The 12,507-nt window shown below is 41.1% G+C and overlaps 1 protein-coding gene across 12 annotated transcripts in view; it reads left to right on the top strand.

Annotated features, from left to right (window-relative positions):
• Nucleotides 1-12,507, top strand: part of camta1a (calmodulin binding transcription activator 1a) — a 589,880-nt gene that overhangs the window by 564,931 nt on the left and 12,442 nt on the right. For all 12 annotated transcript variants that reach the window (XM_017708645.2, XM_037541383.1, XM_017708625.2 and 9 more), the window contains 10 exons: nt 2,656-2,840; nt 3,010-3,206; nt 4,402-4,480; nt 4,701-5,034; nt 6,252-6,754; nt 8,522-8,700; nt 9,779-10,016; nt 11,068-11,139; nt 11,413-11,433; nt 11,706-11,905. In XM_017708645.2, the coding sequence (XP_017564134.1) occupies nt 2,656-2,840; nt 3,010-3,206; nt 4,402-4,480; nt 4,701-5,034; nt 6,252-6,754; nt 8,522-8,700; nt 9,779-10,016; nt 11,068-11,139; nt 11,413-11,433; nt 11,706-11,905 (2,008 nt within the window). The remainder of the gene's footprint in view (nt 1-2,655; nt 2,841-3,009; nt 3,207-4,401; nt 4,481-4,700; nt 5,035-6,251; nt 6,755-8,521; nt 8,701-9,778; nt 10,017-11,067; nt 11,140-11,412; nt 11,434-11,705; nt 11,906-12,507) is intronic.

Raw genomic sequence — 12,507 nt, 5'->3', positions numbered from 1 at the left:
GCCTGTAGTTACTGGGACGTAGTATGTAATAAGCCTTGGATTTTAAGGGGTTAACCTGCCTTGGAACAGGATAGGCATGCAGCATAGGTCCTTATGGTGATGCAGAAAATTCAAGATTAGATAAAGCTAAGCTTAAAGTAAGCTGGCTAAGCATGAAGTCCTGCTTTGGAAAACAGACCCCTGCTATATTGTTTTTTTTATCGTCCACATTCCTAGCTGTGTAAATAGTTACTCTTGTTACTTGTTTTTTTTTAATTACTCTGAATTACTAAAGCGATTAAATGCAAACAGTTCCTCTCAAATTGTGGGGAAATTTGAGATTGCATGATGCACTAAATCACTTTCTAAACAACCGTCATTGTATCGAGTCATTGTGAGGTTGGAGATTAATACCCACAGTTGCCTCTGAGCTCTGTGCTGGAAGTCAGGAGCTCTAGCCATCGCTGGGTGTCTTGCTGACAGGCCACCAGCCTGAGATGGACGAGAGTGCAGCCTTGCATTTTCATTCCAGGGCTAAACAGCCTGTCGTCCTGGACGTTGTAGCATCTCTAACTGCTGTGTGGATGGAGGCCAATGCAGATCAATGCGGTGCTTTCACGCCTGCTATGTGGGAATGTACAACAATGTAAAAAAAAAAAAATCATTTGTGTGTTCAAACTAAAATTACCACCTCATGTGGTAACAAGTACTTTAGCTGGTTTTATTCAGTTCAGATAAATGGTTTGAATGTAACAATGCAAAGCAGAACTTAAATTTAAATAAACAAAAGCAATATTTTACATGAATTCTAACTTCAAAAACACTTCAAATAGACTTCAGCCCTGTTTCTTTCTGTACAGTGCAGGTGATTGTGGTTGTACAAATGGCCATGCAGTGATCTGATTATGGTTCTGAGGGAATTGATTTCATGCATCAGGAAATCCCAGATTCCACCTTGATACGCTTATTTCAGTTTGATTCAGGGTGCTTTTTTCCTTGCACTGTATACACAAATAAGACTGGAGCAACTGCACTGCAAAAATGGTTTGTGTGTTGAACCTAAAAATATACTTCATGTGACAATAATTATAATAATTAAGTTATTTCTTTAGTTTTATTTAACTAAAATATATCATTTGTGTGAAAAGTGTTGTTTCACTGGCATTACTCCAAAGAACTTGTTTTATGGACCTTTATTTAGTGGAATAGCTGAGAAATAAAGATAATAAAACATATATACCAAGTTTTATACATTTGAAAATAGACAGAGAATCTTAATTGCGTCAAAAGATAAGCGCATGCATTTCAAAACTGATACAGTTGTATCACTATTTTCAGATGCTTCACAACGTATTGCTGCATTTTTAAACCCTCATGTTGTATCGTCTGCCTATGCACTGTTAGCCTGTTCTCTCCGAGTAAGCATCTAAAGATTATAAGATCATATTATGAGCCACTGAACACTAGTTCACATGTATTCATGGATTTGGCTGCAGATGGTGTGTGTGGTAATAAAAAACCTGCTATTGCTTTATCTGTTATTCATAAAATTGTGTTAAACAGGTTGTTAATAGGTATAATTGTAGAAATAAAGACGACATCTTAGTCACAATTCTGATTACAGGCAGTAAGAATAATGACTGAACACAATTAGTTTTCAAAACAGGGTTTGGAATCAGTGATTAAATCCAAACATGAGCCAAATTCTTGAGAGCAAAACCCTTTCATAACTGTGGGTAAGGCAGCAGAGCCACCATGCTGTTCCACTGGAGCAGTATGAGTGAGAGCTTAGCTTTGAGTTAGAGTTTGAATTGGCAGTTGGTGGCTTCATTTGATGAGAGCAGGATGGTGGAACATTGTCTCAGTCAACTCTGCTGGATTCTAGATTGCTGTTAACATTCATTGAACCAAACGTTCACTCTAATATCACACTTTAGTGGAAATATGTGCACATTGTCTGCTTTAGTTTTATATACACTCTTAATAGTATCATATTTAGTAAAGAATACGGTTCTATAAGGAGCCGTGAAGATCAAAGAACTCTTTGCATGATTAAAGGGTTCTTTGCATTATGAAATGATTCTTCAGATTGATGGAGAATGTGCTGCAGATGGTTCTACACAGAACCTTTTTGGAAAGGGAACTGTATAGCACCCAAAAGGGTTCTTCTGTTGTTACAAGCTTGACATTGTAATGGTAGCAGAACCCTTTTGGGTGATGTATAGAGCCATTTTCTTTACTAAAGAGCACTGAAGAACTTTTTAAAAGCTCTGAAAATGTTCAGCCTCAACTCTTCTGGGAAGGCTTTACACTAGATTTTTGAATATTGCTGTGAGGATTTGATTGCATTCATCCACAAGAGCGTTACTGAGGTCAGGTGCTTATGTTGGACGATTAGTTCTGGGTCACAAATACCTGTCAAACTCATCCTAAAGGTATTGGATGTTGCTCCATCACTCCAGAGAAGAGTCTGGTCTCATGTAATCAAATAATAGTGATTCTACATTTAACCTGTGATGTGTTTTTTTAATGAGTGTGGGGGCCTAAAATATTAGTGTGCCATAGTCTCAGTTGCATTTCTTTGATTGGTAGATATTCTCAGGTGTTTTCCTGCCAGTTATGAGAAAGTATAATGAAAGGACATAGTTATTGATTGTGAACGTGGTCATTTTGCAGATAACCAGTTCAGAATGTCCATCCTGGAGCGGCTGGAGCAGATGGAGCGCAGGATGGCTGAGATGGCTGGCCAGCAGCAGCAGAGCAACGGAGCAGCTGGAGGCACTGGAGCAGGACCCGGGGGAGGGGGTGCAGGAGCAGGGGGAGGCGGCAATGGCGGGAACGGCAGTAACAGCCAGTCTCAGGTACTGTAAGAGCCATCTTTTAACTGACTCTGCTTCAGATACTTTCATATTAAACCATTTACAATTACTCCAAAGTGTATATAATCGTAGTCGTATGCCAGTGGTCATAGTATGTGGTCATCTCAGTGCTGGTCTCTTTGCAAACTATAGAAGACTCTTGTGTCCTCAGTGTGTGTCGGCGCAGGGCCAGGCGGGCAGCTCCTTCGAGAGCCGTGTAGTGGTGGTGTGTGAGAAGATGATGAACCGCGCCTGCTGGGCCAAATCAAAACATCTGATCCACTCCAAGACCTTCCGGGGAATGACCCTACTGCACCTCGCCGCAGGACAGGGCTACGCCACACTCATCAAGACACTCATCAAGTGGCGGTGAGTCACAGCGATGCAGAAGGAGAAGTGTGATTTACTTACACTGTGTTTGTCTTCACTGCATGATTGCTGTTGCTGTTGTGAGCTCTACCGTTTACTGATTATTTATTTATTTCTAGTATAATGGCTAATAAATACAAGCTATTCATTTTTCAGTGTCAGGAAAAAAGCAGAAAATATATACTTAACAGAAAATTGCACAGAAGCCTCAGCCACTGAATATAATATCACATATCAGGATGTATTTTTTATCTATTTATTTTCTCAGGTTCTTGATAGCTACATATCCTTTTAGCTTCACACTCTCTCAAAGATGAAAGATTTAGCTGCTGTTTATCTGATGGTGACAGTTTTGGTGGTCTACCATGTCTTGCATCTTTTAACAAAGTCCAAATTTGTTTTTGTTTTTTTCCATTGGATTTCCCCCTTTCATATGCAGGTGGATTATTTTATATCTAATTCCCTTAGACATATCACCTGAAAAGGAATAGACTGTACTTAATAGGTCTTTTGACTAGAAACTAGGTCCAAGTTACAAGCCTCATTGCTCAAATTCGATCTTTCTGAAAGAATGCTTCACACACGTTTAGGTAAGTGATTCAGATCTGTCGTTAATGTGAGCAAACTAGCGTCCTGAAATGACCCACATGCACACATCCTACTCAGTAAGGTCACGTGTCTCATCAACACAAACCAACGAGCAGAACGAGCTGTGCTGTGAAGACAATTAACTGATCAGCTCTCAGCTTCATCTTCTTTAACTTCTGTTCGGCATTGCTGCCATGGTAACGCTGAATGATGGTGCACGCACAGTGGGGAAAAAAGCACATGAATTCCAATCGGAGCATTCATATTGTGGTCGCATGACCACGAATCGGATACGCATACAATTTAGGACCACATATGAAAGTGTCAGGTCAGACTTGCGTGTCCACACAGCCCTGAAAACATCAGATCTGAGTCACATTAAGGCAAAAAATAAGACTTATGACAATTTGTGGTAATGTGAACTTAGCCTAAATAAATGCAGGATGGTCTCTTGTAGAATACTTTGTGATAAAAATCTTCTTCTTCTTCTTCTTCTTCTTCTTCTTCTTCTTCTTTTGGATGCTCCCTTTAGGGGTCGCCACAGCGGAACTTTGTGATAAAAATAATCATATAATTTTAAAAAATTTTTATTGTCTTGTCTTTCTAGCACTAAGCACGCTGACAGCATTGACCTAGAGCTTGAGGTGGACCCCCTTAATGTAGACCACTTCTCTTGTACACCTTTGGTAAGTTTTCAGTTGTATATTTTCATTTATGAGGTTAAGAATTTGTCATTTCTGTTAGTCCCTTTCACAAATTTGGTTTTAGTTTTACATTTATATTTATAGCAATGTTTCCTGCAAGATTTATGAAGATCCTTTGTTGTCTGCATGGAAAACAGATCAGTTAGATATCAGTCATCTTCATGGTTTTAGTCTTATCCTCTGCACCTCTTTTTCTCTGTAGATGTGGGCCTGTGCTCTGGGTCACCTTGAAGCAGCTGTGGTCCTGTATAAATGGGATCGGAGAGCATTGGCCATCCCGGACTCCCTGGGGCGCCTGCCCCTGTCTATCGCTCGCTCCCGTGGCCACACTAAACTGGCTGAGTGTCTGGAGCAGCTCCAGAGAGAGGAGCAGCAACAGCCGCCGTCCTCCCGCATGGCCTTCTCCCCCAACTCCGATGCGCCCTCATCCGACAGCTGGATGGTCACGTGGGCTAGCGACAGCGTGGTAAACCCCAGTGGACAGAAGAGCGGAGGAGTCACCACCACTAGCACTAACCCCAGCAATCTCACCCCTGGTGAGTGCACTGGTTGACCTGCAGTTGGAGAAAGCCAAAAATTCATCATGTACTTGCCTGAAATCGCGTCAAATTGTTAAGTAATCTTAAATAATCTTTGCTAATGTGGTTTCTGTATTACATGCTAGTATTTAATAAGTGAACAAAGGTACAGCTCATAGCTGCTGCTTAAAGGTGAATTGTGGTCTAAAATAAGCCTTTAAGATGTTATTTGTCAAACAGAATTGCAACCCTTAGCCTCGTCGGTTTGACAGAATTCACAATTCTGTATCCTCTTTGTGTTTTCATTCATCAGTGTTTTTTGACTACAGTACCCAACATACATTACATAAATATATCATACAACAAAAGGAAACAAAGAAATCCACTGATGTACTGATGGGAAGGAAAAAACAGCCCACCCTGAAAAAAAAAAATGTTTCTCCAGTAGCACTACTTCAACCTTGCTGCATAAAATTGACATAACTATCCCATAAACATGTCATGATAGATGTCACATGCTGTCGTGGGTTGTCGTGACAGATTATGTTCAGTCATGTTACATTGTCATGTTACTGTTACGGTTTTCACAGACATTATTATGTTTGAAATCACATCAGCTAACTGTACACTGTACACAGTACACTGTCATGACAAATACCATGCTATTTGATGTGATAATGGCTAATTTCACTGGTAATAGTAACATGACAGATTGTGTCATATGCCATGATGTTTATGACATGGTATGTCAGTATTATGTAGCAGGGTTCAAAGTGTTGCCATTCCTTCTACCTTCAAATTCCTTCATCAGAAGAGGGGTTTCTAGTCTTTAAACAGGAAAACAGTGTCCCATTAACGGTGTATCATGATTTATTCACATAGTCTGTATTATGCTGGAGTGATGGCTATAAGTTACATTAGCTTTGCAGTTTGAGCGCAAAACTAAAGAAGCAAACTTCAAGCACCAAGCACTTCTTGACTGATCAACCACATTGGGGTAAGGGGGAAACTATGCAAATGAGATTTTTGGCAGAACCATTTCTTTAATGTATTACTGCAGCACTTCTCTTCACTTCGGTGAGCAGTACTTGTTGCAGAATCTAATTTAAACAGCCTATTTCCTGGGATTAGCTCTAATAGCACCTCAGAGATAGAGCAAATGTAATTGAAAGAATGATGATTCACTCTTAACACAGTGCCACATTTGTGCTTGCGTGTCTTTCCTTTGTGTCCAGACTTGAGACGGCCCCGGTCAGAGCCGTCCAGCTACTACATTAGTGAGTGTCAGAGAGATCTCCCTGCGGCTAAAAAACACAAGCCTAACCCAGAGGTGGCTCAGACTAGGCCAGATAAAGCCGTCTCAGTACCCCTGAGCTTGGAGCATCAGCAGCTATCCAGGCTCTCGGCCAGCACCGGCACCCACCCTGCTGACCCGACCAGCCCTGAGCGTAGTGTGGCCGCTGAGGGCACAGAGACCAGCGGTGTCTCACAAGCCAAGCTGGGCTCATTCCGTGCAGGAGGCCATAAGTGGGGCTCAAGAGAGGTGTACAGGAAGGTACCAGGGGGAATTGGAGGAAGCAGTATAGGGAAGGAGAAGCTGGCCAGCCGGCTGCGTCAGCGGGCAGAGCCCCTCAGTATGCTGACCATGGCAGATAGAGAGATGGTGGACACTGAGCTGCTTTCCTACAAGGAGGATTTGGAGAACCAAGACTGCCTTTCACACATGGAAGACCTGCAGGTGAGTTGTGCATAACAAAGAGCACATGTTCAGGTAGTTTGTGATTTATGTTGTTGTCATTAAATCCTTGCATGGCTTCAAGTGCCTTATTCTACTACAACATGATAAAATGTCAATGTTTGATATATAAATTAATTTAATAACAATAGTTATCACTATAAACAATACTAACACAGAGCAGGTTGGTTCATTAATGGTAAGCTATGTATGCCAAGCAAAATGAATGGTAAAAGGTTCTTCCATGAACAGCACAATGGTTTTTAATGCTTTAATATATCAAGATAGAATTGAATTCACGTATTTGATTATATGTAGGTATATTGAATAGTTTACAGTGGCTTTGACCAAACCAAATCCATCAAGCTAGCAAACTGTATCTGCTCATAATGTACTTTGACAGGAACGCCATGAAAGGTGTTAAATGTTGCTTCAGTGGGGTGGGTTAGCTAATTTAGTAAACTAATAATGCTACAGTGCTAGCAAATTGAGCTTAGTTAGCTAACTAGTCACCAAGCCACAGATTAGCTTACACCATGCACATGCTGACTAGCTAGCTAGCTCTGTCATCTAATAAACAAAGTTAGTTTTAATAGGGGCTGAGCTAAAGTAAGAAGACTGCATATACCATCAAAAGTTTGGGACATAACCTAGTGCATAACTATCCATTACATTTATCGTTTAATTTAGAAGGTGGTGGATTTTTGATTGTGAGCAGCGGTTGTGAATTAATAAGCAGTTTAGCTTAAACATAAGAAGAGGTACATAAGAAGAACTCTTTGCAGATTAAAAATGAGTTGAATGATGCATTGGAATTAGCTAGCTAGCTTATGTTAAGTTATAGAGATTTTGTCTCGTCACACACAACCAGACATGAAAACCTATGAGCAGTGAAAAAGGAGTTTGAAAGAGGAAATTGTAGTGATTTAAGCATGAACATTCCCAGGATTCTTTGACTAAAATACAGAGGTGGTATTACTTAGCTCATTGAGTTGAACACCTAGGCCAACGAAAGTTATATGTATCGTATTTCAGCTTTTTTGGTGAACAGTTGTTGCTTACCATGCCAAGCTCAGAAGGCCAGTGTGTGCAAAATTTGGCAATCTTCTTTTCAGGCCCCACATTTATTATAAATCAATGCCATTGAAGGGTTTCTGCTTAGAGGCAACCTAGAAGATGCTAGAGCAACATTTCTGGTTTAACCCTTGGTGTAATGAATAGCAGGTCTATGTTACTTACTTTTACTGCTACCCTCCATCGTCAGTCTTCGTGGCACTCCTTCTTCCTGCCCAGTTCACAGAAATGAACATAATTGGGAGTAGGCCTTAAAAATAAAGCGTGAAACTAAAAAAATCAAAAGACGATGGAGTGGCCATCAGTTATATTAATGTGTGTAAGTCGGCATTAGAGTACAGTCAGTCTGGCCCTGCTCACTGGCCCGAACCTGCATCACCACATAATAAACTCCAGCAATTGATCTGCCCTCTGGGCCAAGAGCTCCTGCAACTCCATTCATCTCTGTCACTCTGAGCAGAGGGAGAAAGGAGGGAGTAGGGCAGTGTAGAGTAAACACAGTGGTGGCACAGTTAAATTGATGTTGGAGTGTGTTTATGAATGCAAGTGTGTGTGTATACATGTGTCTCTAGGTGATTCAGGTACATACACACACATACACACACATTTCACATGTGTTCCCTTTAAATCTCCAGTGAGAACTCTGGGTGCTGTTGTAACTGAGCGTATGTGTCTGTATGTGTTTGCTGCTGGCAGGCAAACATGATGAGCTTGGCTGAGCACATCATCGAGGCCACTCCGGAGCACATAAAAAGGGAGAACTTTGCAGAGGTGGAGTCCGTGCCTCTGGACAGCAGCGGCCTGAGCAGCACCATGAGCTGGCTAGCCACTTATCTGGGAGACGTGGAGCAGCTGCCCAGCATCATCCATCTGAGGTGAGAAGCACTGGTCAGAAAAAGCTTTCAGCATAGGAGAGAGTTGGGATGTACATCATCACTATCTCAACAATAATATCAAAAAAGTTTGTCATCGAGCCACCTTTGCTTCCCTGAAGAACCTTGCAATAAGTGGTTCTTTAAATAACTATATTTGTAAAAACTTCCACTAAATGTACAAATTCTATAACAGGTTAAAGTACAGGTTTGGCATAAAATCTAATTTATGCAATTTTCCACTTACTCATTAATTAGCCAATAAATATTGGGTGTCTACATTTTTAATAATGTAGACATTTTAATAAATATTGGGTGTCTACATTGGGTGTCTACATTTTATACATTGCTTCTTTAGTTTAGTACAGGAGCTACATACACTAAAGCTAAAGTTGCTAACATACACTAGTAGTCAATAGTCACCCAAATCATTTTTTTGGAAAATACACTCCCAAAACATTTCTTTTACATGAACTTCTTGATTTCTGTTATTTCCTTTTACAAATAACTGTTAATATTTCATTTTCAAACTTCGAACAAAACCTGGACACCAGTGATTGAACATTTCATGACGAATGGACAAATAGAATTTTTTTTAATTTATATTAGTAGATATTAAAGAGCCCATATCCTACATTTTTCTAGCATGTAGTCTTTATTTTCCAGTGGGCCTTTTATGGCATCAGTGTGGTTTTACATACCAAAATAATACATGTAAAATATGTAGACTCATATATACATATATAATATGTATTTTTGTGTATTTATGTATGGATGGAATATTGGATGGAATGGAATATTCGTAACAATGTTTAAGTAGTACAACAAACTCTTTTACCTCAAAAAATTATAGTAAAGGTTTTGGAGGTTTGAGGTTTCTTACGACAGCAATGATATATTGTTGTATTCAGTGATCAGTGTTGTACTCGCTGACCTTAGGCGGTCATTCCTTTATCACTAAGACAAATAGCACAGCACATATTTACACAGCAGTTATGATTGCATGTGAACAGATGGCCTATGGTTGATTGAAATCTTGGATCGGATCTACTTATGCTGATCTGTTTCTTTCTGCATGTAGGTCCCTGTACAGTGAACCCCTGACCCCCAAGCCTAGCATGAGCCCAGGGGGCTCCCCCCTGCATGACGGTCCTTTTGAGAAGGCCACCCTGCCTTCCCCAGCTGACTGGAGTGAGTTCCTGAGCGCATCCAACAGCAAGGTGGAGCGAGAGCTGTCCCAGCTGACCCTCTCTGATCCGGAGCAAAGGGAACTGTATGAGGCTGCTCGGTTGGTGCAGACCGCCTTCCGCAAGTACAAGGTACAGGCCAGGACTCAGGTACCCATATATAACAGACTGTATGGACAGAGATGAGTCCTTAGTCTATTTTTGTGACTTACTGGTGCTAGGAGCTATGTTGATAGGTGAGATTATGGTGGTCGGTTCCGGAGCCCCCTTTGGGAGAATAAACTCTTGGCAAAATTCCATCCTATATATCCTCCTTTTCTGTACACGTCCTCTGTTCTCTATTTAGTTTTTATCCTGAACACACACACATACACACACACACACACAGCAGCGAGTCCCCACAGCTTCAGCATGGAAAGGTGGCTACAGCAGTGCATGGCCTGGCTTATAGGAGTGAATGCACTGCTCTCTCTGTCTGTCTCTCCCTCTCTCTCACTCTCTCTCTCTCTCTCTCTCTCGACCTCCCATGGTTGTGTGTAATGAGTTTCCACTGCTCTTGTGGGTTCCTGGCACACACAGGCATCTGCTCCCCCAGCTCTGGCAGATGAAGCAGAGCGGTGGGGGGCTTCCTGCCCACTACACCTGCCTTTTGCTCTCTCTTACTTTCTCACTCACTTTCATTCTCCTTGCCTTTTTACTTACACTGTGAGTCTTTTTCTCTCCTCTCTCTTCCACTTTCTCTCTCAGTTTTCCCATTTTTGTTCCTGTCCCTTTGTCCTTTTGTCACTCTCAGTGTCTCTCTCGCTATCCTAGTCTATTCCCATCTTTGTTCCTGTCTCTGGTTTTTTCTCTCTCTTTTCTTATATTTGTTCATCTCTTGCTCTTTTTCATGTGTCTCTAGTTCTGTCTCTTGTTCTGTCTTCCTGTTTCTCTCTCCTTTTGTTCTTCCTCTCTTTCATGTCTCTCTCTCTCTCTCTCTCTCTCTCTCTCTCATCTCTTGCTCACTTTCTCTCTTTTCCCATATCTGTTCCTGTCTCTTTCTTTTTGTTTGTCTCTCTTTTGTCCCCTTTTGTTCCTGTTGTTTTCTCTCTAGTGTCTCCTGGTTTCTGGTGCTGTCCAGGTCTCTGACTGTTGGACAAGGTGTTCAGCCCCCTCTCTAATCTCCCACTCTGTTCTCCCACAGGGGCGCCCACTGCGCGAGCAACAGGAAGTAGCGGCTGCTGTCATTCAGCGCTGTTACAGGAAATACAAACAGGTAGGCGCTCCTGACTGACACTTTTTCAGACACACTTTGACACAGTGTCACTGCTGGTTGTCAGTTGTACAAGACAGGCCCCGCTGTCTTGAATCTGCAACACTGTTTCTCAAGACCGCTTATGTCCTTTTCATCCATTTATATGCTTTATTTGTTGAGTTTACCACAAGAGCTCACATCACTTCCATCCAACCTACATCCTGAACCAGCACAGCTAATAGCCTCGGGTCATTCTGTATCTAATCTAAGATCAATCTTCTTTTCTTTTTCAAGCTAACATGGATAGCCTTGAAGGTAACCCATCTGTTCAACAAAACATTAGAGACTAGGAGTGAAGTCTGAAAGTGGCAGTTTATCTGTATTGATATTGGAATGTTAAAATAAATTATAATGTTCAGTAAATAATGGAAATGGTTGGCCAAAATAATTTTTTGTCTCTTTTTGGACAGTAAAATTGCAAAACAAGCATGAAGTTAGAGATTTACTAGATATCTGAGCTGCTGTGCCTTTTCTGTCAGAAACGTCCGTCTAGAGGCCTGACTCTCTGTCCATCTGCTCTGTGATAGTATGCACTTTATAAGAAGATGACGCAGGCCGCCATCCTTATCCAGAGTAAGTTCCGGAGTTATCACGAGCAGAAGAAGTTCCAGCAGAGTCGGCGGGCGGCCGTGCTGATCCAGCAATACTACCGCAGCTACAGAGAGTTCCGGCGGCTCCGGCCCCACAGACGCAGCCCCGCCTCCGCACTGGTTCAGCACAAACTCAGGTAACCCTCACTAATGCAGCACATTTCACCCTTACTTACAATAGAATTATCCATTAAGTCTCAGATAACATAGTGTGGTGATGCTTTATTCTGAGTGGTCCATTTAGATGAAACAAACACTCAACATATTCTCAATAACATGTCAAAAACATATGAGGGTTAGGATTAGGTTCTGGTTTGAGGTTAAGGTTAGGGTTAAGATTCAGGCCAGGGCTAGGGTTTAGGTTTTGGGTTGAGGTTAAATTCAGGGTAAGGTTGGGTAAGGTTAGGTTTTGCGTAATGGGAGTAACATATTGACAAAACATAATATTTAATGTAAGTAATGTATCAACAGTAGATCTTCAATATATTTACCTCAGTGTATTCAGATGCCTCACTACTGCTACTTTACTTATATGCTGATGATGTTTTACCGTTTTAGTTTATTAATCATCTACAAAGCACCACTTCAAATAAAGTGTTACTCCTTAGTTTGAAATATTTCATAAACGTATGATACTAAAATTGAGAGACATATTAAACATCAAGCAAAATAAAATAAAAAAAATGTGGCTTAAAACCATGTGGTTTTGGAGGCTTATTTGAGAATTGTCTGGATGTTG

Source organism: Pygocentrus nattereri, chromosome 9 (genome assembly GCF_015220715.1).
Source record: "Pygocentrus nattereri isolate fPygNat1 chromosome 9, fPygNat1.pri, whole genome shotgun sequence".
Classification (NCBI taxonomy): domain Eukaryota; kingdom Metazoa; phylum Chordata; class Actinopteri; order Characiformes; family Serrasalmidae; genus Pygocentrus; species Pygocentrus nattereri.
Note: the sequence above shows the minus strand (reverse complement) of the source record. Positions and strands in the feature narration are given on the sequence as shown.